The sequence below is a fragment of the Delphinus delphis genome, chromosome 11 (genome assembly GCF_949987515.2).
Source record: "Delphinus delphis chromosome 11, mDelDel1.2, whole genome shotgun sequence".
In the NCBI taxonomy this organism is placed as follows: Eukaryota; Metazoa; Chordata; class Mammalia; order Artiodactyla; family Delphinidae; genus Delphinus; species Delphinus delphis.
The window spans coordinates 10,458,596-10,485,120 of NC_082693.1; the positions used below are offsets into that span (position 1 = coordinate 10,458,596).

The 26,525-nt window shown below is 45.8% G+C and overlaps 1 protein-coding gene across 1 annotated transcript; it reads right to left on the bottom strand.

Annotated features, from left to right (window-relative positions):
* Window positions 1-609: 609 nt before the first annotated feature.
* On the bottom strand, window positions 610-26,028 carry HEBP1 (heme binding protein 1). The gene is made up of 4 exons (XM_060024323.1): window positions 25,886-26,028; window positions 16,759-16,897; window positions 14,833-15,013; window positions 610-1,208 (listed from the first exon to the last, which is right to left on the bottom strand). Exons 1-4 carry the CDS (start codon window positions 25,961-25,963, stop codon window positions 1,031-1,033), a joined length of 576 nt encoding a protein of 191 aa, XP_059880306.1. The 5' UTR covers window positions 25,964-26,028; the 3' UTR covers window positions 610-1,030.
* Between the last annotated feature and the right edge of the window lie 497 nt (window positions 26,029-26,525).

Genomic DNA, 26,525 nt, shown 5'->3' on the forward strand with positions numbered 1-26,525 from the left:
CTTTAGCAAACCCCATGGAGAGCTGTTGACAGGGCTGGCCCTGTGCACCCTGGGAGGATGGCACGCCCTCCCAGTGCCGTGACCCACTGGCTCTCATCCTTACTGGCTCCCCCAGGCACTTGGTTCCAGCTTAGCTACTTTCCCCACCGCCCCTCACAGCCTCGAGTCCCCTTTCCTTCTCTTCTGGCCAAGATGCACATTGATTCCTTCACTTCTATCCTCTTCAGTTAATGAAACTGGACCCCAGCTTTTCTGACCTCATCTCATCATCCTGCATAAACCCTCTGGGCAGGTCTTCCCGTCTCCACGGTTATGCATCTGGGGTAGTGAGTTTTCTTCTTGGTCTATCTTTGTGGTCCCTGGAACCCTTTGTGGCCCACAGCTGCAAACAGTTTCCTCAACTTCAGAGCATGGAATCGCTGTGACACGGTCACGGTAAGTGTCTGTGGTTTAGCATGTGGTGCGTGTCCTCCTTCCCTGGGATCTTTGGGCTTCTATTCTGAAGGACTTTGGAACTGTAAACACAGGATTCCTGCGACAGTAAACACCATCAGTAGTATCTATACACCTGTGGAATCTTGGAAAATAACTACACTTAGGATTCGTCTCAGCTGTTTAAGTCAAAGATCTTTATTTCCAGTTTCTTTTTAAAGAAAGCTCTTATAAGAATCAGAGATGAAAGATCACACGTAAATCACACTTCTTCCTCAATAACAAAAATACGGTTTCCATAATTTTTAAAAATCAGTTTTTAGGGATCCAGAGAGCTGGGAAAATGCTGCTGGGTTTTTCTGGTCTCCCACGGAATTTTCTAAGTCATTTAGAAGGACGCATATGTATCGTGGGTGCCTTATTTCCCTCCACGAGAACAAGAGCCTCAGGATCTGGAACGTGCTTATTTCAGGAAATTGGCAGTGACTGATTGGCTCTGAAGGAAAGTCGGCCCTACTGGAGCTGCACAGGGAGCTTCATTTCCTCCTGGAGGAAGTGGGCACAGACGCAAGCATCCAGGGAGCTCTAGTTCAGCCAATTATTCATTGCTCTTCACCAGCCAGACCTCGTTGCGACGTCCGTAGGGCTTCATGGGAGGGTCATACCCAGTGCAGAAGTAGAAGTCACTCCGGCAGGTGGCTGTACCCTCCAGGGTGGTGCGCAGCTCGGCGGCATGAGCTACGTAGTCAGTTGCCTTGGCATAACCGCCAAACTGCCTGAGGACACAAAGCAAGTCACTGGTTCAGAAAGGACAGGGTCTCAGAGAGAGGGGGGGACGTCAAAAGAGTCACTCACTACTCTTATTACGACAAGCATGCTCTAGTTGTTAAGACTTCAGATCTGCCCCTTCCTACAGGGGTGGAACGAATCTCACCGAGCGTGAGCCTCGTTTGTAAAACAGGGATATGTTTCCTTTTTCTTCCAGTAGGTTACGAGCATTAACTACAATCACGGATGTAAAAAACTCTTAACGCAGGGCCTGAACCACACTACATTCGGCCCTCTGCATCGGGGGGTTCTGTACCCGCAGATTCAACCAACTGCAGATTGAAAATATTTGGGGGAAAAAAAAACGTTCCAGAAAGTTCCAAAGAGCCAAACTTTAAATTTGCCCCGTGCCATCAACTATTTACGTAGCATTTACAGTAATAGGTATTATAAGTCATCTAGAGATGATTCAAAGTAGGTGGAAGGACATATGTAGATTATATGCGAATACGACACCACTTTAGATAAGGGACTCCGGCATCCTTGGATTTTGGTATCTGTGAGGGTCCTGGAACCAGTCTGGAACCAGTACTGTAGTTGGTACAATAGGCGAGCTTCCCTTCCCTTTCTGAAATTTCCTGAACAGATGGGAGGCTGACTTTTCCCAAAGCCATGTCTTTACCCTTTTCTCTAGCTTCCTCTGCTGCCCCAGTCGGCTCTCTTCCCTGCCTCTCTGTCGCCAGCTGGCGGGGAGGAGAACCGAGGGAGTTAGGGTGGAGCTGGAGCTCATGTTTCTCCCACTGCAGAGCAGTTCTAAGGACAAGTAGCAGCTTTGTTAAAAAACAGAGCTACCTTGTGACCACCTAGAGGGGTGGGGTAGGGAGGGTGGGAGGGAGACTCAAGAGGGAGGAGATATGGGGATATATGTATACGTACAGGTGATTCACTTTGTTATACAGCAGAAACTAACACACCATTGTAAAGCAATTATACTCCAATAAAGATGTTAAAAAACAAACAAACAAACAAAAGAAAACAGAGCTACCAAAGGCAGGGCCCCTAGGCAAGCTTTAAGCATGCCTGCCCCAAATAAGGAAATCACTTCAGGGCTTCCCTGGTGGCGCAGTGGTTGAGAGTCCGCCTGCCGATGCAGGGTACACGGGTCCGGGAAGATCCCGCATGCCGCGGAGCGGCTGGGCCCGTGAGCCGTGGCCGCTGAGCCTGTGCGTCTGAAGCCTGTGCTCCGCAATGGGAGAGACCACAGCAGTGAGAGGCCCGCGTACCGCAAAAGAGAAATCACTTCTAATAGATCCCTTCTGCTCAAATCAGGAAAGCCTTCTTTTTCTAGTAAGTAAAGATGATTTTTCCAAATCAGGCTTTTCTCTTGATGGCAGAAGGTGGAGATAGAGAAGCAATAAAGTTTGTCTTTTCACGACCGTTATTCTCTCCTTATGTCACCTGCCTTCGCTCCAAAATTCGTCCTGTGACCTACCCTAAATACACCACTCTAAATCTGGGGCTGCATTACAATCTTTACTAGTGTCAAACACATCCCCATTTCTAACGAGCTTGATGACTCAAAGGTCTGAATCTGCGCCCAGCCAAGATTGGGCCAAATGCATTATTCTGGGTGGGGTTCTCTGACTCACGCTTTGCTCTTTTATAACTCGCTAAGCATTCAGCACATTGATTACAGGGTTACTGCTTTGAAAATACCCAGGATTTCATCTCTAAGGAGTTGGTTGTTCTAATGTCTAGACAATAGCTACAGCACATGGACAGGGCTGAGACCAATTTGGGAGACAGGGGGCTTGGTCCTTCAAGTCTACTGAAGAAAGATTATAAGGCAGATGGAGAAAGGTGAGTTCTAGCTTCATTGAGGCTCAAATGAGATAAAACTGGATTAGGAGGCAGAGGATGAATATTAAGGAAGGATTGTTCTGACAATAAAAGCCTGTAAGACACTGGGCTTATTTTTGAAGAATGTCTATAGATTGAGGACCGCCCGTCTGAAACGAATCAGATGCTGGATGGGGGTGGGGTGATCAGGTGTTAAATGCCTCTGCAGCCCCCTCTCACGCTGTGATACTAAGCTGTTTTCTGTGTAAATCGATGATGTTGGCTCTTTAAGCTACTGGTTTCTACAAACATCCAAAGGAGTGGTCCTCAAATACCTTCATTCATCAGTTGAGAGGCAAAATGGCTAGTTGTGTGCTCACATCCTACCTCTGCCACCGTCTAGCTCATGGTCTTGGGCAAATGCTTGCATTTCTCTAACCTTCAGGTCCTTCATCTGTTCAGTAGGAATGGGGGCATCAATTTCAGAAGGCTGTTGTAAAGATCAAAAAAGAGAAAACAACGGCAAACTCCTCACTCAGCCTCCTGCCCATCACGTGGGAAACGCACAGCAAACAGTAGCTATTGTTGTTACTTTGCAGTTTGCTCAGAACAGTCTCCAGTTCCCTGATGCCCGAGGTGAGAGACATAATGGTGATGTAAAGTAACTAGCAAGAGAGCTTAATGATGAAGAACTGTTGTTAACTCAGTTAACAACCTCATCTTCTCAAAGAGGCCTTCCCTAAAAATGCTTTCGATCTTGTAACCCCACTCCCCTTCCCCATTCCTCCTTTCCCCTCCCTTCTTTCTTTCCTCCCTCCCTCCCTTCCTCCCTTCCTTCCTTCCTTCCTTCCTTCCTTCTTTCCTCCCTCCCTCCCTTTCTTCCTTCTTTCCTCCCTTCCTCCCTCCCTCCCTTCTTTCTTTCCTCCCTCCCTTCCTTCCTTCTTTCCTCCCTCCGTCCTTTCCTATCCTTTTCTTTCTTCAGAACTTCTCACCTTCTAACACACTATATAAAAGTTATTCATTGTTTATGGTCTGAGGCCCCTGGTAGAATACAGGCCCCACGAGGGCAGGGATCTTTGTCACTCTTTGGCCACTGGTGTATTCTGAGCACCTAACACACATATTAGACCTCTTGGCTAAATGAACCGTCTGGGAGAAATGATGGAAGTCGCTGTCTTCAGGTTGATAGGCCTACAGATGAGGGCGAAGTCTGTTGGCCTCCATCTTCACTCACTCACAGAATAAAATCTGAAGCACCTACTAAGGGCACAGTGGTGGGGATTCAAACAAAGTGGATGGACTGGGGCCGTGTTGGAAAGGGCCTTGAAGGGCACGCTAAGGACTCTGAGCCTGACCTTAGATGCAAAGATGGACTTGGGAAGGGGTTTTAAAGTTAAGGGACTGCCGTGATCGGACTGTAGTTTGGAGAGACCCCTCTGGGGTGGGGGGGTGGAGAGATGAGGGGAAGGGAGTCACCGGAGGCCAGGAACAGCTGACAGAGAGATGACGAAGGCCTGGACAAAGGCAAATGTGGGAGGTGAGCGTGGGGCGGGGAGAGGCCAGGGCGGGGGTGGGGTGGAGGGAGTCAAGGATTCTCCAGGGCTTCCAGTTAAGTCTCTGAGTGGAAACCGACACCACCAACCAGAAGAGGGAATCGGGGCGGGTGGGTTTTTCATCTGGTTTGGGGCATATTGCTGTGAGGGTGCCTCGATGAAACGAATTCGTGCAACAATTATTGAGCCCCTAAGTGTGTGCTGGGCACTGAAATCTCCCTAGACTTGGGCAGGAACTGGAGTCAGAGATACGACCGGGGAAAGAGACGGGTCTAGCGACAGAAACTTGGGCGTCACCTGTGAGTAGGTGCTGGCTCTGGTCAGAGCGAAGAGGGCGATGGGGCCCAGGTGGTAAGCGTACAGAAAGTCAGCAGGCTGTTCTCAGAGATCCTAGTCCCCCGCTGCTGGGAGGAGGATGAAGACTCAGCAAAGGCCGCTGAGAAGGACCCACCTGAGTCCAAGGAGACCCGGCAGAGAGTGATGCGGAGAACGTCATCGTTCAGGGATTCTTAAATCCATTACCAGAAAAAAGAAAAAAAAACCTTGACTTTTTCTATTTTTTCCCAGGCTGACTAAGATGCTTACAACGAGGATGAAAATTTCCCTATTGCTTCATCAAGGAAGCATTCTACTGGGAAACGAGCAAAGCTGGATGAGCTGTGGAACAGATCCGCGTGTGCTCCCTGCTGCCAGTCTAACCAGCTGACCCGAACCCCCATCACAGAACCGCACAAACGAGCCAGAAAGCCAAACCCTCCCAGGCGCAGAGCCCTAAGATGTGAAGGAGGCCCGGCTCCGGCTGCCTCGTTCCCCAGGGCTCAGCTTCCACGCAGCACTCGGAGGATAACCACGCTGTACCCCCAGCTCTCCAAGTCCACGGGCACATCTGAGTGTGAGTTAAGGAGTGCTTGTAAAGCGCTCTGAGCTTCTCAAAGGAAAGAAACAGGAAGCGAGCCTGTTAACCAGTGTCCAAGTCTCCCTCTTCAAAGCCGCTCACCACCAGGGCTCTGTAGTCAGAGCTCAGTATTCCCAAGAATTTGGTTACCATGGGAACCAAGGAAGGACACACATGCCCTGGATTCCAGAAATACAAAAGGAACTGTCTATGTCATGAAGAACCTAGGGGTAAGACAGGAATAAAGACACAGACCTACTAGAGAATGGACTTGAGGATATGGGCAGGGGGAAGGCTAAGCTGGGACAAAGTGAGAGAGTGGCATGGACATACATACACTACCAAACGTAAAATAGATAGCTAGTGGGAAGCAGCCGCATGGCACAGGGAGATCAGCTGGTGCTTTGTGACCACCTAGAGGGGTGGGATAGGGAGGGTGGGAGGGAGACGCAAGAGGAAGGAGATATGGGAACATATGTGTATGTATAACTGATTCACTTTGTTATAAAGCAGAAACTAACACACCATTGTAAAGCAATTATACTCCAATAAAGATGAAAAAAAAAAAAGGAACTGTCTAAACAGGTCTGGGGGAGTTGGGGTGTGGGGAGGATGATGCAGGTGTCATTGAGGCAGTTTAACAGACGGAGACTTTGGTCCCAGGTCCGAAAAATCAGAACGTGTTATCTTTCAGGGAGTGCTTGGAGCAGGCAGGCAGCGAGGAAGAGGAGAGATGGAATGGCTCTGAGCCTGACCATCCGACGTGGCCTGGAACTTTCACAGTCAACAGGTCAGCACGGATCTGTGGAGAGTCTGCCACGCACACAGCCCTGTGCTAAGCAGGAGAAGCGTAAGCCGAAGAGCTGATAATTCCACATCAACAGGAAAGAAGCTTAACACCGTGTGGCATTTCATTCAGTCAGATTGAACCAGGCTTATCGAGTTGAGCATCGCTCAAGCGGGAAGCACACGCTCTCGAGAGCACAGAGCCGTAAAGACGACGGGAAAGACTTTCTACCCGGGCGAGGTCTCACTGTAGTGGCCAGGACAGAGACACACATAAAGATTAGGCAGGGCAGGAGAAAACACCAGAACGGAGGTACACACAATGCTCTGGGGGCAGGGAACAGGGACGGATTGGTTCTGACTTAGAACAGGAAGGGGAGGATGCTACGGACGTGATATCAAGCTGCTATCTATCTCTTGAGCGTCTCTTCTGATGGCGGCAATGAACAACATGACAAAAATTCCTGCCCTCACAGAGCTTGCAATGAGCAGAGGTTGGGGAAGGGCTGAGAGGAGCTGGGCGAGTGAGTGAAGGTCTGGGAGTGGATACCGTATGTGTGTGTGTTTGAGGCGGGGCTTGGGAGGTGTGGGTGGGATGCTCTGAGGCTAGGCGGACCCCTGGAGTGGGGCTGTGTTGTGGAGGACAGTACACGCCACAACAAGGCATTTTACTAGGCTTCACTGCCCGGCCAAACATTTGGGGACCCAACCCAAAGTCCACCCATCCCCCTTCGTATTTTATTACTAGCTTGGCCTTGGTCCCAAACCTCGGATGTGCCTCGGGCAGAGCCCAACAGCAGGGGGAAGTAGTGCGATCGGTCCTGTGCTTTAGGGCTGGCGGAGACAAAAGGACCTCTCAGCAGAGGCAGAGCTGGAGGGACGAGAAACGCTAAGGAGGCCTCGGCAACGGTTCAGGCAAGAGGTGATGAGGGCCGTGGCCGTGCGGATCGAGGGGAAGGCACAGCCAGGAGGTGACCAGGACTCGGCCAACACTGACGTTGAAGATGAAGGAGTCAGGATGGATGTGAACGGGATGCGTAGGATGGAGGGGCCTCTGGGAAGACAGAACACCGGGGGTCAGATGTGGGAAGGAATGTGAGTTCCATTCGGACATGCTGATTTGGGAGCCGCCGAGGAGGTTTACACGGCGATGCTGCCCAGGGAGCTTGTGATAAAAGGCAGAAGCACTACCGTGTTGATCTGGGTTCACCCACCTGGAAATAGTGACTGAAGCCCCTTCCAAGTACTAGACTAAAGGGACAACTGAGCAGCTGTGGGGGGAGTGAGCGGTGATGGATTAGGTTTTAGTTACAGAATCTTATCACTGGCGGGGCGCTCAGAGGGGAAGGGGCTTAAATAGCAGAGGTACGCAATAAACGTTTGTCAAATGCAGCCAAACTTGCCACTTGGGACAAACGTTGTGTGTGTAATTGTCGCACATCCGTTCAGATGGTACCTGAATTCCTCCAGGGCTAGGGCTTCAGCGCCTCATCATCTGTCCATTTTACTCTGAGACAGATTATGCCAGAAGGTATGTATACATGTATTTACTTATTTATTTTATTCTACTTTTTGTTTTGGTTGTGCCGCATGGCATGTGGGATCTTAGTTCCCCGACCAGGGATCAAACCTGAGCCCTCTGCATGGGAAGTGTGGAGTCTTAACCACTGGACTGCCAGGGAAGTCCCGAATGTATTTATTTACTTATTTTAATTTTTTTTTTTAGATGTTGGGGGTAGGAGTTTATTAATTAATTAATTTTTGCTGTGTTGGGTCTTCATTTCTGTGCGAGGGCTTTCTCTAGTTGTGGCAAGCGGGGACCACTCTTCATCGCGGTGCGCGGGCCTCTCACTATCGCGGCCTCTCTTGTTGTGGAGCACGGGCTCCAGACGCGCCGGCTCAGTAGTTGTGGCTCACGGGCCTAGTTGCTCCGCGGCATGTGGGATCCTCCCAGACCAGGGCTCGAACCCGTGTCCCCTGCATTAGCAGGCAGATTCTCAACCACTGCGCCACCAGGGAAGCCCCCGAATGTATTTATTTTTGAGTAGAAATAGGCTTCCCTATAATTTCAGTTCAGATACCACTTCTTATCTCTGGAACGACGCTGTCCTGAAATATCTCGAGGCATTTGCTTTTTGTCTGTTTTCTGCACTATAATGTTTCTCCCACCTCAAGGGGCAGACGCTTTGCTCGTTCCCTGCTATATTTCCAGCACCTAAAACGCTTCCTGGCACAGAGTAAGTGAATGATGAAGATGTGATTTTTTTTGAATGAATGAATGAATGAATGCGTAAGTGGCCTCGCCTTTGTCTTCACAGTGAGTCTGAGGAATGGTAAGACGTTTAAGGGAGCTGGATGGAGGTCAGGCAGGAGACTTACTGATGGAAGGGTGGCAGCTGCAGCTGAAGCTATCGGGAGGGGCCGAGATCTTGAGGGAGGAGAGCAGGAGGCAAGGTCCAAGACTTTCATTCATTTACTTATTCACCAACTTTTCTGTTTTTAATTAAAAAAATTTTTTTAAAGAGCCCTCAAATCCCCCTTTTTGTTTTGTTTTATTTTAGTTTTACTTTTTTTGGCCACGTGGCTTGTGGAATCTTAGTTCCCAGACGAGGGATTGAACCTGTGCCCTCGGCAGTGAAAGCGCAGAGTCCCAATCCCTGGCTCGCCAGGGAATTCATTCCCTTATTTACCAACTTTTTTGTTTTGGGGTTTTTTTTTTGCGGTATGCGGGCCTCTCACCGCTGCGGCCTCCCCCGTTGCGGAGCACAGGCTCCGGACGCGCAGGCTTAGCGGCCATGGCTCACGGGCCCAGCCGCTACTCTTACCCCCATCTCACGGATAAGGACACTGAGTCACACAGAGGCTCGGTGAGATGCCAAAGGTCCTCTGGCCATTAAGCGGTAGACCTGACCTTGGAGCACAAGTCACCCCGACAACGAGCTCCTTGTTTCCAACTCTTTCCTTTATACCCAGACATTTCATTAAGATCATGAAAGTCTTGTTAACACCATCGAACCTCTCCTGCTGTTGGTCTCTGTTGAACTGCATTGAGGAGGCTGAGCTCTAACCTAAGTGGCCTTTATAGAGCACAGAGGGAGGACAGTAGTCTGGAATGAGGCCACTCATCGAAGCGTGAGGACAACTCTGTTGCCTCTTGTGAATACTGAAAAAACTCTGATCACGTTAATTTTTCATAGCCTTCTATTCATTTAAACAGTATTGGTAATACATACTGCTAGTCAATGGACATCCCTTCACAAGGTCATAAAAAAGGAAGACTGAGTTAAGGATGCGCTGTGTATTTGAAACAGTATTTGTGCCTTCTATTATGTCATCAACTCTGCCTTCCACAGAAAGGTACTTTTAAATGCACACTTGACTGTGCAGTGACACCTAGTGGCTAGTTGAGGAATGAACAGATGCTAACAGGATCAGATGCTAACAGGTTAAAAAAAATTCATTGAGCCATGCTAGATGCCGTCTTTGTCACTCTCCTCTCTGTATAGGTTGCACTAAAGGAAACTTCGACAGACCTGGCTTGAATAGTAGCTTTTAAAGAGATTCCCTTTCCCACCATAAGGAACCAGCGTTCCTTGGAGAAATGGCTAATTCCAGCTCTAGAGCAAGAAATGTCAGGATGCGCTTGAAATATCCTGTCCTACCAGAAACCAAGGAAGTTACTGAAGATTACCAGGGTCATGTCAAAAGGACCAAGAAAGCAACTTGAAGAGGTTCCCACTGGCCAAAGATGGGACAGTTTGAGCATCAGTGAGAATAATAACCGCAAAGAAGTGAAACACATCAATTATGTTTGAATTCATACGTTTCTATCAGTACTCAAACACCAGAGATCAACACTGCCTCCCCTTTGGAGGATGTTAAGAAATGAAATCATTATTCTGAAAACTGATAAAGAGGAGGTATCTGGCCTTTTTTTCTACAACTCTATCTCAGGGAAACCAAATAGTAGATGAAGGGAAGTTTCTCTTTACCAAAGTACTCCGGCTAATAAATGAAGAAGGAAAAACAGAGAATATTATCATTTGACAACCTCTAAGGAAACATGGCATCTGGGAAATGGTGATCTAAGGTCACTAATATCACAAAACCAGAGGCAAGCATGAGCCCCTGATGGAGATACACAACACCATCTTTGAAATAGCCTTGCCCCGAACTCAAACTTGAATCTGATTATGCCTCTAGTTCTGACTACTAATTTCAGGCAGTACAGGGACAGAGAAACATGTTAAAATGCCACAGTAAGGAAACCAGCAAAATTCAGACTGTGGGAAACACTAGGATAAATGATCCATAAACGGCAAGGAAAAATGAAAACGTGTGGTGGTGAGAAAATCAACATAAATAAAAGCTTCAAAGATGTACCAACCAATTGCAGTGGCTGCATCTTATTTGGAGCCAGATTCAGACAAACTGTAGGAACAAATTATGAGCTAGTAGGAGAAAACTGAACACTGGATATTTAAAATTATTATAACAGTAATGAATTGTTAAAATTTTAGGAATAATAAGATATTATTTTTCTATTTTTAAAAAGTCTTCAGTAGTCACAATAAAATATTCATGAATGAAATAATATAATGCCTGGAATTTGCCTAAAAATAATTTAGGGTCGGGACCAGGTTGAAGTTGTGAGGATACACATGACACAAAATTGGCCTTGAGGTAATTATCATTTAAGATGAATGATAGGTACCTAGGGTTTCATTTTCTTATTCTATCTTTCTATAGGTTTGAAGATTTCCCTACTAAAAAGTTAAAGGCAAAAGAAAAAAATGGGACCAAGTTATTATCCTGGGTTTGGAAAGAGAAATGATTAGAAACTAGTCCGTTCTGCTTGAAGTCTTATGTGACCTGATTTAATCATGTCAACCTCATTTCTTATGAAATAAGAAGGGGCAAAGAGAAAGAATTACTGAAACCTACTACAGGTCATAAACATTAAGCAGTTTATAAATAGCATCTCAGTAAATACTGAAAGATAGTCTCTAACAATAATACTATGAGGTAGATTATATTATCAGCACTTACAAGATGGGAGAACCAAGTCTTATAGAGGCTGAGTAACTTCCCAAGCATCATCCAGGATTCAAACTAAAATATACTTGTTCATCATATTACACCAGGCTGCCTCCCAAGACGCAGGAAAGAGGATGGAGAGGATAGAGTGGGAACTAGGAGAGGACAGAGTGGGAACTAGGATGAGACAGCTGAGATGCCTGGGGCTCAAGATTTAAGGAGGTACTCACTCTCAGGGCCAACCCTACATACACTTGGACAACTGTGAGACTGAGTGTCTCCTTAAACTTTGCACAACAGGTGCACCTGCTTCCTCACCCTAGTCCCAGCCCTGGGAAAAGATAGTCTAGGTATTCTTTAAATAGAGTTTGCTTTCTCTGCAGCCTCTGCAGTGAAGGCTGGAAAGTCTGAATGAGGGCTGGAGCAGAAGAGGTGGAGGCTCCTGTCACACAGGAGGATTTTAACAACTGGGGAGTCACTGATTATCTAGAAGAGACCTGGCTTCTGAAGGGAGGTTGAGGCCTAAAGAATAAAATCATGCAACCACTTGTACCTGCTTTTCTCTAAAGTCAAGGGAACTGGACCCCAAGTAAAGCCCTGGAAACAGGACTAGAATAATAGGAGGCACACGTGCTCTGCTGAAAGGCCCACAGACCATGAATAACTAAGGCAGTAGCAGTCCGGCTCTGGCAAATGCTCCCTGCCCTTCTGGCATTCAAGGGGACTGTGGGGTAAAAACGAAGTATCTCTAGCCCTTTATGCTCCCCAGATATTCATGACCCCAAACTACAGACTGACTTAGATATTCCCTGAATCTCCCAGAACCCTGCTGTGGCAAATGTAGATGTTCAGCTTAAGCTGAGGGGATATTCTCTATATCCAAATCAGTTTGGCAACTGGCAAAGGTGTTTACTTAGATACAGTGCAAATGTTTGTGTGCTGTAGGCTGAAGAAATTTAAGAAGAAAGTCAGTACTCAGTATTTCTTAATTCATCAATAATATGAATTTAGAAAGAGAAATTAAGAAATAATCCCGGGCTTTCCTGGTGGTGCAGTGGGACACGGGTTCGTGTTGCGGTCTGGGAAGATCCCACATGCCGCAGAGCGGCTGGGCCCGTGAGCCATGGCCGCTGAGCCTGCGCGTCTGGAGCCTGTGCTCCGCAGCGGGAGAGGCCACAACAATGAGAGGCCTGCGTACAGCAAAAAAAAAAAAAAAAAAAAAAAGAATCCCATTTACAATTGCATCATAAAGAACAAAATACCTAGGAATAAATTTAACCAAGGAGGTGAAAGATCTTCACACTGAAAACTATGAAGACATTAATGGAAAATCTGGAGAAGACACAAATAAATGGAAAGATATTCCATGCTCATGGATTAGAAGAATTAATATTGTTCAAATGTTCATATTACCCAAAGCAATCTGTAGATTTAATGCAACCCTTATTAAAATTTCAATGGAATTTTTTACAGAAATAGAAAAGCAATGTTAAAATTTGTATGGAACCACAAAAGACCCTGAATAGCCAAAGAAATCTGGAGAAAGAAGAACAAAGCTGAAGGCATCACATTTCCTGATTTCAAACTATATTACAAAGCTATCATAATCAAAACAGTACGGTATTGGCATAAAAACAGATACAAAGATCAATGGAACAGAACAGAGAGTCCAGAAATAAACCCAGGCATACATGGTCAACTAATTTACAACAAAGCAGCCAAGAATGTACCATAGGGAAAGGACAGTCTCTTCAGTAGATGGTGTTGGGAAAACTGGATAGCCACATGCAAAAGATTGAAACTGGACTACTATCTTACACCATACACAAAAATCAACTCAAAATGGATGAAAAACTTGAACATAAGACCTGAAACTGTAAAATTCCTAGAAGAAACCATAGAGGGTAACCTCCCTGACATCGGTCTTGGCAATGATTTTTTTTGTATTTGACTCTGAAAACACAGGCAACAGAAGCAAAAATAAACAAGTGGGACTACATAAAGCTAAAAACCATCTGCACAGAAAAAGGAAACCATCCACAAAATAAAAAGGCAACATATTAAATGAGAGAAATTATTTGCACATCGTATATATGTAATGGGTTAATATCCAAAATATATAAAAAAATAATATAACTCGAGAGTAAAAAAACCCAAACAATCAGATTAAAAAGTGGGCAGAGGATCTGAATAGAGATATTTCCAAAAAAGATATACAAATGGCCAAGAGGTACATGAAAAGGTGCTCAACACCACTAATCAGCAGGGAAATGAAAATCGAAGCCACATGAGATGTCACCTCACACTTGTTAGAATGGCTATTATGAAAAAGACAAGAAGTGACAAGTGCTGGCAAGGATGAGGAGAAAACGGAATCCTTATGCACTGCTGGCGGGAATGTATATTGGTGCAGCCACTATGCAAAACAGTATGGAAGTTCCTCACAAAATTAAAAATAGAACTACCATATGATCTAGCAATTCCACTTATGAGTATATATCTGAAGGAAATGAAATCACTAGCTTGAAGAGGTATCAGCACCCGTATGTTCACTGCAGCATTATTTACCATAGCCAAGGTGTAGAAATGACGTAAGGGTCCATAGACAGATGAATGGATAAAGAAGATGTGGTACATACATACAATGGAATATCACTTAGCCATAAAAAGAAGGAAATCTTGCCATTTGCAGCAACATGGCTGGACTGTGAAAGCACCATGTTAAATGGAATAAGTCAGAGAAAGGGAAATACTGTATAATCTCACTCATATGTGGAATTAAAAAAAACAACAACTGAACTCACAGATACAGAGAACAGATGGGTGATTGCCGGAGGGTGGGAGATCTAGCTAAAGGTGGTCAAAAGGTAGAAACATTCAGCTATAAGATAAATTAGTTCTGGGGATGTAATGTACAGCAGTGACCACAGTTAACAATATTGTACATTGTATCATATATTTGAAAGTTACTAAGAGAGTGGATCTTAACATTTCTCATGGGGATTTCCCTGGTAGCGCAGTGGTTAAGAATCCACCTGCCAATGCAGGGGACAGGGGTTCGAGCCCTGGTCAGGGAAGATCCCACATGTCAGGGAGCAACTAAGCCCATGCGCCACAACTACTGAGCCTGTGCTCTAGAGCCCATGCTCTGCAACAAGAGAAGCCACCGCAGTGAGAAGCCTGCGCATCGCAATGAAGAGTAGCCCCTGCTCGTCGCAACTAGAGAAAGCCTGCGTGCAGCAACGAAGACCTAATGCAGCCAAATAAATAAATAAATTTGTAAAAAAAAAAAAAAATTTCTCATCTCAGGAAAAAAATTTGTAACTTTGTTTAAGGAACGATGTTAACTAAATGGTGGTAATCATTTCATAAGATAAACATATATCAAAGCATTCTGTTGTATTTTACACTAATGCAATATTATATGTCAATTCCATCTCAAAACTGGAAAAAGAAAATGCAAATGCTCACTGCAGATGATTCAAGTGCTACCCGTGTATGCCTAAAGAATAGTTTCCTTACGTGGAATAGACAGTGATGCCTTCCCTGTCTTCGATCTTAATGCTGTCATCGCTGGGAGCTGGTGGGTCGCTTTGAAACTCATTTGGAATCCGGAACCAGACTTTTAATTTCTTCTGTAGGGACCCATCGGCACTGGGGAATACGGCAAAGGAAATAGGAACTGTCATCCCCATCCCGATTCCTGAAAACACAAAACCCCACAGGTGGATGTGGGTGTTAGAGACAGAACCTGCTCAGGCCCATGGACCATCTGCTGGTCTCATTCTTCTTCCAAGACAATATTTGTTGTTCTTGAAATTCATAATAAGTATTTCAGGCATTAAAACATATCATCAGACACGGACAAAACGCCTCTTATTTGTATATATTGGAGGTAAGAGCATAGTGATTCAACTCGTCTGGAAAAAATTATTTGGTAATATATATTTAAGACTGTAAATATATCAGTATCTAATTACTTCCTATCTAATTGTTGATTTTAATGAAATAATCCAAGATACGGAAAAGGCTATAGGTAATAGGATTTTCCTTGCAGCAGAATTTATAATTGTGAAAAATTGGGATTCATATAAATGTTCAAAATAGGAATATGTCTAAGTAAGTGATAGGCACATGATGCAATTTGATTTATCTATTAATAGTTATGCTTAGGACTATTTAGCTACAGTGTAAAATAATTATGAAATAAGTGACAGAAGCAGGATGTATTGCACAAACACTATGATTACATTTTAAAAACCTATTAAAAAGCCCTAAAAAATACATTTGAAGACGACAATGATTATATTAGAAAAGATGGATTAGGGGTGCTGTTTTGTTATTTTCAAAATTTTTTAATGAGTTTATAATTTTTAGACATATTTTCTTCTAAAGAAAATGTTATGACAGTGCTAAGAAGGAAAAGATTTCTTCTTGACCTCCTACTAGTCAACTTATGTCCAAAGCCTGATTACTTTGGTTCTAGTGTTACTAAGGTTAATACTAGTTTCTAACTTTCTCAATTATCAACTTGAGATATATCCTAAAAATTCAACACATTGTCTCTTTTTTCACCTTGTGTTTTGACCCATTTTGGGTTTGCACTGATTCCAAAGTGCAGGACAAATTAGAGACCTAAAGAGTTCAATTCGTATTTAAATATGGTTTACATACTAATAGGCACACTGAAACTTCAGGCCTCTCATTTTAAAAACAGGGAGGCAGCCAGCACAGACTGCCAAGTCTTTTTATTTATTTATTTGTTTGTTTGTTTTTATTATTTTTAGGCCATGCCACACGGCTTGTAGGATCTTAGTTCCCCGACCAGGGATCGAACCTGGGCCCCCGGCAGTGAGAGCGCTGAGTCCTAACCACTGGACCGTCAGGGAATTCCCCTGGACTGCCAAGACTTTAAGAGGGGAGCAGCCTAAGAATTCTCAGGCTCTTTATTTGCCGGAACAGAGCCAGGGACCCTCCATAATCATCACTCACTGGCCCTCGGTATCCCCACACAATCTGAGCTACCAGGGGGCTGACTCTGGAGATTTCCAGCGTGGGGGCAGAGGTCTCATGTCAGAAGCTGGCCTTGTTCTGTGGCCTGGCTTATCGTGGGCACACCTTACCCAGCCCACTAACCCAAAGACATGATAAGCACTGTAGGGTTAAAAAATAACAAAGAAACAAACAATCAGCGTTGTGTCTCCACACCTGGAAGAGAAGCATGAACTCAGTGCTACTGAGCGGGGATCCCACAAAGTCGGGGGAGACTGGCATGAAGTCAGTGGGTCTCCCCAGAGCCTCCCTGCCCACGGAGCACAGCAAGTTCACGTGCCACTGAAACAGGTAGTGACAGGTGCCTTGTGGTCCCTCCCTGTGTTTTCCATTGATGACGTGAGACTATGCAGCCCTGGCCTATGAGACCAGAGCCAATCCTTCAGGGATACTCACCCTTGTCATTGGAGCCTCCCACATACTTCACGACTTTGGGCATTGCTTCCCGTAGAGCCTCATCCACAGGCTTATCAGTCACTTCCACTGTGGCAAACTTCCCACCTTCACAGGCCCTCTCCTCATAGGAGACCTCTCCCTAGAGGCAGAGAATATGCAGCACTTAAGAGATAGAAAGTAGCAACCTGTGATGACTCTAGAAACAGTGAAAGTCCAGTTACCAGAGGCACACACTGCTAAGGAACCTTCCATAAAGAGCCCAACGATGGTGACAGGGAAGAGACAGGCCAGAGAATGAAGGGCCACGACAAACAGATTCTGAGATTTCTTACAGGTGTAGAGACAGCAGAAAAAACTTCATATAATCAATATTCACAGAGAAATAATAGAAGATATTACAACCCAAACCACCGAGAACATCCCCAGTATGCTATAAAAATAGACTGTTCTGAGATCAAAGAGCTCTGGGAAATTAAAAATATAACAGGAAAAATTCAGTGGAAAGGCTGGAAGAGAAAATTGAAGGAAATATTCTAGAAAGTCAAGTAAAAAGGCAAAGAAGTAGAAAATAGAAAAGAAAATCAAAGGATCAAGCCAAGAGATCCAACCTCTGAATAATAGGAGACCCAGGAAAAGAGAAGAGAAAATTGCGAAGGAGGAAACAAAGAAATACAGCAACCATCCCACAAAACTCTATGGCCCCAAGATTAGCCTCAATCTAGTAGAAGGGCTGCAATTCAAGAAGAATCAGAGTAGTTCTTTTCACACTGTACTCCCAGATGCAATTCCTCTTCCCAATCTGCCCCTCAATGACCAGCTGCACTGTCACTTCCCCCCCAAACCCTTCCTCCTTGGCAGTGATCCCCTCTCTGTGTTGAGTCTCTGCCCTAAGGTCATTACCCTTTCCCTATAGACCCACACAGCTCTCTTTCACCCCTCTTCCTCTTCTTCACCATTTGATGTCTCATATGAAAAAATTTTGTATTCCTGAACATACTGTAAGGCAGCACTTTCAAACTTTAAAAAAAAACCACAATCCATAACAAGAAATACATTTTTACACCACACCCTATCATGAACATACACGTTTGAAGCAAAGTTTCACAAAATAACACTTTACCTGTATGGACCGGATGCATGATTATACATGTCTTTTCTTTTAAATTGAAGTATAGTTGATTTACAATGTTGTGTTAGTACAACAAAGTGGTTCAGATATATATATATATATATATATATATATATATTCTTTTTCAGATTCTGTTCCCTTATAAGTTATTACAAAATATTGGGTATAGTTCCCTGTGCTGTATAGTAGGTCCTTGTTGGTTATCTATTTAATACATATAGTAGTGTGTATATGTTAATCCCAAACTCCTAATTTATCCCTCCCCCCACCTTACCCTTTGGTAATCATAAGTTTGTTTTCCATGCCCATGGATCTATTTCTGTTTCGTATATAAGTTCATGTGTATCATTTTTTTAAAGATTCTACATATAAGCGATATCATATGATGTATATCTTTGTCTGACTTACTTCACTTAGTATGATAATCTCTAGGTCCATTCACGTTGCTGCAAATGGCATTGTTTCATTCTTTTTTATGGCTGAGTAATGTTCCATTGTGTATAGACACTACACCTCATTTATCCATTCAGCTGTTGATGGACATTTAGGTTGCTTCCATGTCTCGGCTATTGTAAATAGTGCTGCAGTGAACATTGGGGTGCATGTATCTTTTCGAATTATGTTTTCTTCTGGATATATGCCCAGCAGTAGGATTTCAGGATCACATAGTAGCTCTGTCTTTAGTTTTTAAAGGAACCTCCATACTGTTCTCCATAGCGACATGCCTTTTCTTTCTATCCTGTTTATTTCTATTCTGCTCTACTCAAGTGAATTTTAGTCTAGTCCACTAAAAGAAAAAAAACCTTGATCTATATTAATTTTACTATCTGGTAACGGAACACCAGTACAGTTTGAAAAATCTGCTAGGTCTTTGTGGACAGAAACTATATCCCAGAGCTTTACATGTTAGATGCTCAAAAGATATTTATTGATTGATTAAGGAGGTGCCTCTCTTACTAATGATTGTAAAAAATAGACACATGAAAGAGGACCTGGCTGCCCTGGGCTGGTCAAACAGGCCTTCCTACAACATCTTAGACTGAAGATTCAACTTCCAAGGGGATATAATGACTCTCTAGAGGAGGGTAGGACTGTGAGTGGCCTATACAGTCTGAAAAAGTACACTTACTATTATAATCTTATACCTAGAATGCAAAAACACCTATTGTTTTTGTAATGCAAAATTGAAGGCGAGTAGTGAGAAAGGGTCAGGGAAATCTGAACATAAACGCTGAGTGCCAATTTCATATACTTCCCTCCACATGGGGCAGGGGAAATTGCACCAGACCAAGAATCAAGAGGCCACAAACTGGCCTCGACTTTGGGGCACTGTGCCTGCTAATTCTGAGGACTGCTGTGAGGCCCTCCCCCTTAGTGAGTCTGCCACTTCCAAAGAGCCTTCGGTAGCAAACTGTGTTATGTAAACTCGGGGTATTTTGCTCTTCCTGGCTCCTTCTGTCATAGCAGAGACCAGACCCAGCCTTCTTTGGAGGTCCCACTAAGTCTTGCCACTTAAAATGTTTTAAATTCCAGAAATGTCACTCTGTGAGTCACAGAATTTCAGCCTGAAAGAGGTTTCAAGGTTCACCCAATCAAACTAATTTTACCAAAGAGGAAATGAAGAACCAGAGAGGCTGAGTTGCCCAAGACCACACAGCTGCTGAGTGGTGAAGCTGGAACCAGAATTCAAATCCCCAAACTCTGGTCTAATGCTTGCCACAAGGCTCTATGCTCCACAGGGGATGAATTGGGTATTTTTTAACCTCTTTCTGTAGCTACTGAGGTAGTTATTTCTGACAGACATTTGTAGGTTCGCATCACACTCAGAACAGGGCCATCAAAAGTCATTCAATGCAGCTCCTTCTCTTACAAATGAAGAAACCAATGACCAATTCTCACGGGAGAAAGAGCTGGCTGGCTCTCTCCTTTGTTTTCTTTCCTTCCTTTATTCATTCAACCAACAACTAAAGAGATGAAAGACATGGTCCCTGACATCAGGAGGCATGGTCTAATAGAAGTAGCCAGGAAAACAGGTTATAACCTGACGATATGTTTAAGGGGAGAGGCGCTCCAGGGCAGTGTGGGAGCATGGGAGAGGACCACCTAGGTTAGTTTGGGGGACATGGGTGTCTGTTTACAAGTTTGGGTAGGCCAAGCTGAATTTGAGGTGCTTACAGAGCATCCAACTGGACATTCAGTCACCGATGCATTGATTCATCGAATAAACATCTACTGAAAACCTCTGCCAGGTGCTACAGAGTTGGAGATTAATATGATACGGGCAGTCTCGTTGGATGGTGAGAAGCATTACATAATTACTATATGATGTAGTAAGTGCTCTGATAGTTTAGGGAGGGCAATTTCAGGTAGCGGGCACCCTAGGGGTAAAAGCAAAGAGCTGAAGAACTTTATGATGACGGTGAAAAATACAAGTAATTCACTGCCACTGGAGCAAGAATGGTCCAGCAGGGCATGGCAAGAAAGGAGGCCAGAGACTCTGGCAGGACCCAGATCTCCGAACATCTGAAGGCTCTCACAGGGAGTTGGATTTTGGAACCATTAGTCCAATGATGGTGATCTGACAGCAAGTTCATTTCATCTACCCCAAATTAGTTCAACCCACTTTTGTAATCTAAATATAGGGTTTTGCAGGTGTGTCTGAGTCTTGAGTGAGCATGTTCTCAGCTTGTTCCCCGAGGCAGAAAAGTCCACGGCCAGAAAGGAACGGCTGCAGAGAAAGGAATCCAGTTTGATTCGGGGAGCCCAGCCCCCATGATAAGTCTACCATCCTTTAAGGCTGAGCTTAACTCTACCTCTTCTTCCTGAATGATCTTGCCTTCCCATGAACTTCAAAGACAGGTGACACTAGAGCTGGAAGGGCGCTTACAAATCCACTGGTTTATCTGTCTCCTGTTACAGATGAGCAAACTGTCCATTGTACAGTTGGACACATGGGTCTGGACTCAGCAGGGGCCTGGCTCAGTTAGGATGCATCGGCATAAAGGGCAACCAAAGCTGTGAATGAGGCTGTGTTGCCCAGGGAACATACACAGAGCATTCTATATAAATTAATCACGTTAATTAATCCCCCGCCTAAACGCTGTCATTCACCAAGTTCTTAACTTATCTGTGATGGTCCAGGCACCACTGAGCTTCTTCCTACTTTGCCGGCCATACCCAGAGCACCTCCTCACTGGCCTTCTGCTATTTGCTTCAATGCCACGGTCATTCCTGCCTCAGGGCCTCCGTACCTGCCTCCTCCTCTGCCTGGGGGATTCCTTTCCTGTCTCTGCCCAATGAATCCCCACTCACCCAACAGGTCGCAACCTAAAAGTCACTTCCTCAGAGAGGATCCCAGTTTAAAACAGGTTCCCCGTGATATTTTTATAGGCCCTTGCATTTTCACAACATAGTATATTGTAATTATAATTACAATGGAATTATAGTGGAATATAATTACAATGGAAATTGTAATGGAATAATAGTGTGTTTAGTCTCCAACTGCAATCGTAAGCCCCATGGGGTCATGGCCTGTCTGTATTGTGTACCGCTGTATCTCCCAGCATCTAAGACCACGTCTTACACATATATATAGTAGGCCCTCTATAAGGATTTGTGGGAAAGGAGGCCGTGGAGTGAAGCCTGGCTTTACTCTAATGAAAAGGAATATGGTAGCCATAGCTGGCTGGAGAGATGAGAACCTAGCCTAACTATATATATCCATCCTGGAGGAAGGTTGTGCCGCATTGTCTGAAGGTGGTTCTCCAACAGGTACTGCCTGTTTTCACAGCATCTATGTCTGTAACTTCTCATTTGAACCACTGCATCACTATGAAAATTTAGCTTTGAGAGATGGATATTATCCAACTATTCTGATTTTCCAGGGAGCTGAATTTAAATAGAGCTCTATTTCTGCAGAAAACAAAGCACCTAAGTTAACACTGTTAGCACATGTGATTCTTCAAATTTAACATCTTGAGTGCATTTCCTTGTTACGTGTAACAAAATAATGGCATAATGGCCTTCCCTCACCCCACGTTCAGCTAGCTTGTGCTCCCACGTCAGTAACTAGATGAGGATTTCAGCCAGTGGCCACAAATAGAAGTTTTCAACATTCAGTTGGAACCCTGGTCAAGTTCAAGTCCCAGACAGAGATGTTGCAAGAATGTCTCGCAAGGTCCTCTGCGAGGGTGTTTTTTTTCTCTTGCCACCTGCTGTGGTTGGTATACATGCTGATTTTGGAAGCCAGCTTTCTCACTATAAGAAAACAACAATAATTATTATAATAATGATCAACCTAACTGAGTACTTTCTATGTGTCACGTATTATTTTAAACAACCCTGTGAAGAAGTAAGTGTTTTTATCTTCATTTTCGGATGAAAACAAGAGGTTAAGTAACGTGCCCCAGATACAGTGGCAAGAGGTGGGGTAAGGATTCCAAGCCAGGCAGTGGGGTCCTAATCAATGTGCACAGGCTGGAAACAAATCCCATAAAGATGTCCATTACTACTATCAGTCCTGCTCTCAGTACCCACAAGACCCACCCAACCCCACACAGAGAGCTGTGCATCTTCCTCCCTCCCCAAGAAATGCAGAAGGACCTGATAAGGTCTGCAGCAGCCTGGGCCTCCCCACCAGGTGCCTGGAATCAGCCCTGAACATCTGGTTGAGTCTGACTTTGAGCTACGTGGGGCACCCTGTGTAATATATTCATTCACCCAGGAAAGTGAACAATGGTTTCTGACCCAGGCTCTTTCCAGGAAGAGACAGATCATTTCAGAAAGAGGCTCTCTTCACAATAACAACACCCTGAATTTGTATATTTTTTAAAAAAAAGATTACAAGAATCTTCGACTGTTTAATTGTCACATAAGGCACTGTCATTCTCATCTAACAGCTGAGGAATTTCAGGGTTCAGAGTGGTTGAGAGGTTAAGTAACTTAACCCAAATTACCTGGAAAACTAAGGGCAAGTTAACAATCAAGTGCTAGGTATTTTGTTGAACAATTTATAATTGGTTTTCTCCTTTACATTTCAAAACAATGTTATGAGACGTGGATTATTATTTTCTCTCATGATTAGCATCAGAGAGGTTAAGTGAGCTGTGACCACGAAGCTAGTAAGAGTGGAGCTGAAATGAGTTCCAACATAACGATATTACTACATGTGTAGGGTGTATTAACTTACACATCATTTTCATGTTTCTTAAACAATTTAATATTTCTAGCAACTCTGGGAGTGGATGGGGAAGATATTTTGATACCCTTTCTACAGGTGCAGGAACTGAGGTTCATTCAGGTTAAATGATCTGCTTCAGCCTGGCAACAATATCCCGTATGGTTCCATATTCTTATCAGATGTTGAGGGAAGATGCCGATCGGGGAGCTGCATTTATCCCTGGAGACGCCAAATCAGTGGCAGGTGACACTGTACTATAAGAGGCTAACAGAAAACCAAATGACTGGAGTATTCTGAACAGAGGCACCTTGATTCAGAGAACTGATTTCACAGATCATAAAAGAGCTGAGATGCCCAGCAGGGACAGTGAAGCAACCCTGAGGTTAGTAAGCGCCCTACAGAGGTAGAGGGACGGTCATCTTTTACCTGAGTTCAGATACCTGGATCACTTGGTGAGAACCAAAACCATGGTGGCCTGGCTAGCAAGAACTGGAGCCCCGGAGAAGCTCCTGCTTCCAGAGACCTGACAGGGAGGAGAAGGCGAGGGAGAAATACCCTGGCCTCTCCCTTCTTCCAGCCCTCCTATCTCCCCCTAGTGCCTCCCACTGGGAGCCCAGACCCTCAGCCTGCACTGCAAATAACTTAACACCAAAGACAAAGTGAGCCCAATTCTACTACAGAAAGGAAAGTTCTCTGCAAGCTGTGGGTAACACGTGGATTCCTCAAGTGCAAAGGCCAACGAGGACCCTGGAGATCCTCGGGTCGTGTCCACAGACTGGTATGCACACAGGCGACATCCCACCACAGACAGATCCTACTGCCTACCTGACCCGCAGGGTTTACAAACATTTGTAACAGTTAAAACTGACACAGGGCTTCCCTTGTGGCGCAGTGGTTGAGGGTCCGCCTGCCGATGCAGGGGACACGGGTTCGTGCCCCGGTCCAGGAAGATCCCACATGCCACGGAGCAGCTGGGCCCGTGAGCCATGGCCGCTGAGCCTGCGCCTCCGGAGCCTGTGCTCCGCAGCGGGAGAGGCCACGGCAGTGAGAGGCCTGTGTACCACAAAAAAAAAAAACAAAAAAAAAACACCTGACACAGTTGTCCTACTTAAAACCGTAGCCTCACCCCTAACACTCTCTAGTCCCTCCTCCCCTTCCCTGCTTTATTTATTTTATTTTTTAATTTTTAAAATTTTTATTTATTTATTTATTTTTGCGGTACGCGGGCCTCTCACCATTGTGGCCTCTTCCCTTGCGGAGCACAGGCTCCGGACGCGCAGGCTCAGTGGCCATGGCTCAAGGGCCCAGCCGCTCCGCGGCATGTGGGATCTTCCCGGACTGGGGCACGAACCCGTGTCCCCTGCATCGGCAAGCGGACTCTCAACCACTGCGCCACCAGGGAAGCCCCCCTGCTTTATTTTTGATCACAGCACTGATCACCACCTGATACATGAAATATTTGACTTACTTGTTCACTAGTCACTAAAAGAGAAGTTCCATGAGGACAGGGATTTTTGCCAGTTTTGTCCACTGCTTTATCCCCATTGCTTATAAGAGTACCTGGCCCACTCAACAGTTATTTGTTGAATGAATAAATTTTAAATTTAGAGATTTCACATGAAGAGTCTGGATTGCTGGTTTTCCTTAAAAACCCAGCAACCCTGGTTCACATCATTGCATGACAACTGCCTGGAATTACCCTTTGCAGATGGGGACTTGAGTTCTCTGTCTCCAACTTGCCTCAGTTCGCACCCTGCCTTATAGTTTGTCACTCATTTTCATTATGTGCCTGGCTGCTTGTAGGCACCTGAATAGGTCACCTTTGATCAGGGCTAAAGTGCTTATTCTACGTAAGGCTAAGGAAACAGATATAGACAGATGAAGTAACAGGCCTCTGGCTATAGCTGCTTGAAGAGTCCAGACTCTAGTTGAGGGCTTTTGTGTGATGATCAATGTAATGGGTACCTGACTTTGGCCCCCCAGACAACACGGTCCTTTAACAGACGAAGCACTGGGCAGGGAGCTGAGTATACAGCCGCGAGGTGCGCAAAGTACCTGTCCACAGGAGATTATCATCTAGTGGCAGATTTGTTTTCAGGGGGCAGTCCAATTTGCCTGGGTGAGCACTAATGTTAATTTGGGGGAAAACTGCAATGATGCCCTCCTCACTCATCCTGTATTCTAGGAGTCCAACTCCCATAGGCCAACAAGCCATTTGACAGCTCTGGGCCTTTGCACGGGCTCTTCTTGTTTCTGTGCATTCCTGCACATCCCGGAGGCCTAGCTGACGGCACCTTCTCTGCGCAGGCCCCACTATCACCCGTTGGCTGAACGGACTGCTCCTTCGCCTGCGCTCCCGGACTTGAACAGTTACCTCCTTCGCAGAGCAGATCTTGTTCTTTTATATTCAGTTCTCCACCAAGGACAGTTTGGGAGTTTCTCAAGGACAAGCACTTTTCCAGTCTTTCCTGCAACCGAAGGCCTCTCAGCGAACAAATATTCATAAAGTTTGGAATGTTTAAATGGACGAATGCACTCAAGAGGCGCAGTCCATCTCGGTAAGCTGGGGTTCTCCCCTCAAACCCATCCTGCCTCACTGTCTCCCCTCTTCCCAGCAGAGCCCTTCGCCCCGCTGCACCCGACCTCCTACTCCCCTCCTTCCCAGTCCAAGCGCTGGGCATCGGAGGGCCGTGGCCACGGCAGACACCAGAACGCACAATCCCGGGCACGTTCCTGCCCCACCTGTCCACGCTCCAGCCGCGAACAGGGTGCGGTGGGCGCGGCCGCCCTTCGGGTCCCCGGCAGCCCTGTGGGCCTACCTTGCCCCCTTTGCTCAGGATCTGCCAAGGCCAAGTCTCTACGCTCCCAAACAGCGAGTTCTTGATCATGCCCAACATGGTGTCGCCGCGGCGCTCTGGATGCACGGGTAGAAGCTGGGTGGCTGCTGCGGCTGGCGTCAGCTGGTCTACCCGGAGTGGGTGGGGGGAGGGCGGGGCGTGACGGATGGGCGTGGCGATCGGGGAGGGTGTAGCGTGTCGAATGGGCGAGGCGAGCGCGGGGTGCGTGGGCGGGGCGCCTCGGGCTCCGCCCCTCGGAACGCGCTCGGGGAGGTGGGACTCGGCGGGAGGGGCGGAGCATGGGCCGCGCTCTGCCTCCTCGCGGCCGCCCGCCGGGGGCGCGGATCGGTGGGAAAGCCGGTCGACCTCTGCTCGCCCTGCCTCCCGTACTGACTCTGACCTCTTCCCTGGCGGCCTGAAACAGATGCGCACCGGTGTGGGATTTAGGCAGCGGTGGTGAACACCCCTCTGCCAACCCTCCCAGACTGTCCCCCGCCGTGTCCTCTCTCAGGTACCTGGGCGCTAAACTGCAGAACTTTCGGATTCCTCGAGTGCTTTGCCGGGCCTCCACCCTCAGGCCCTGTCCCCAGGCAGGTGTTATATCAGGTTCACAGGCTTTGTA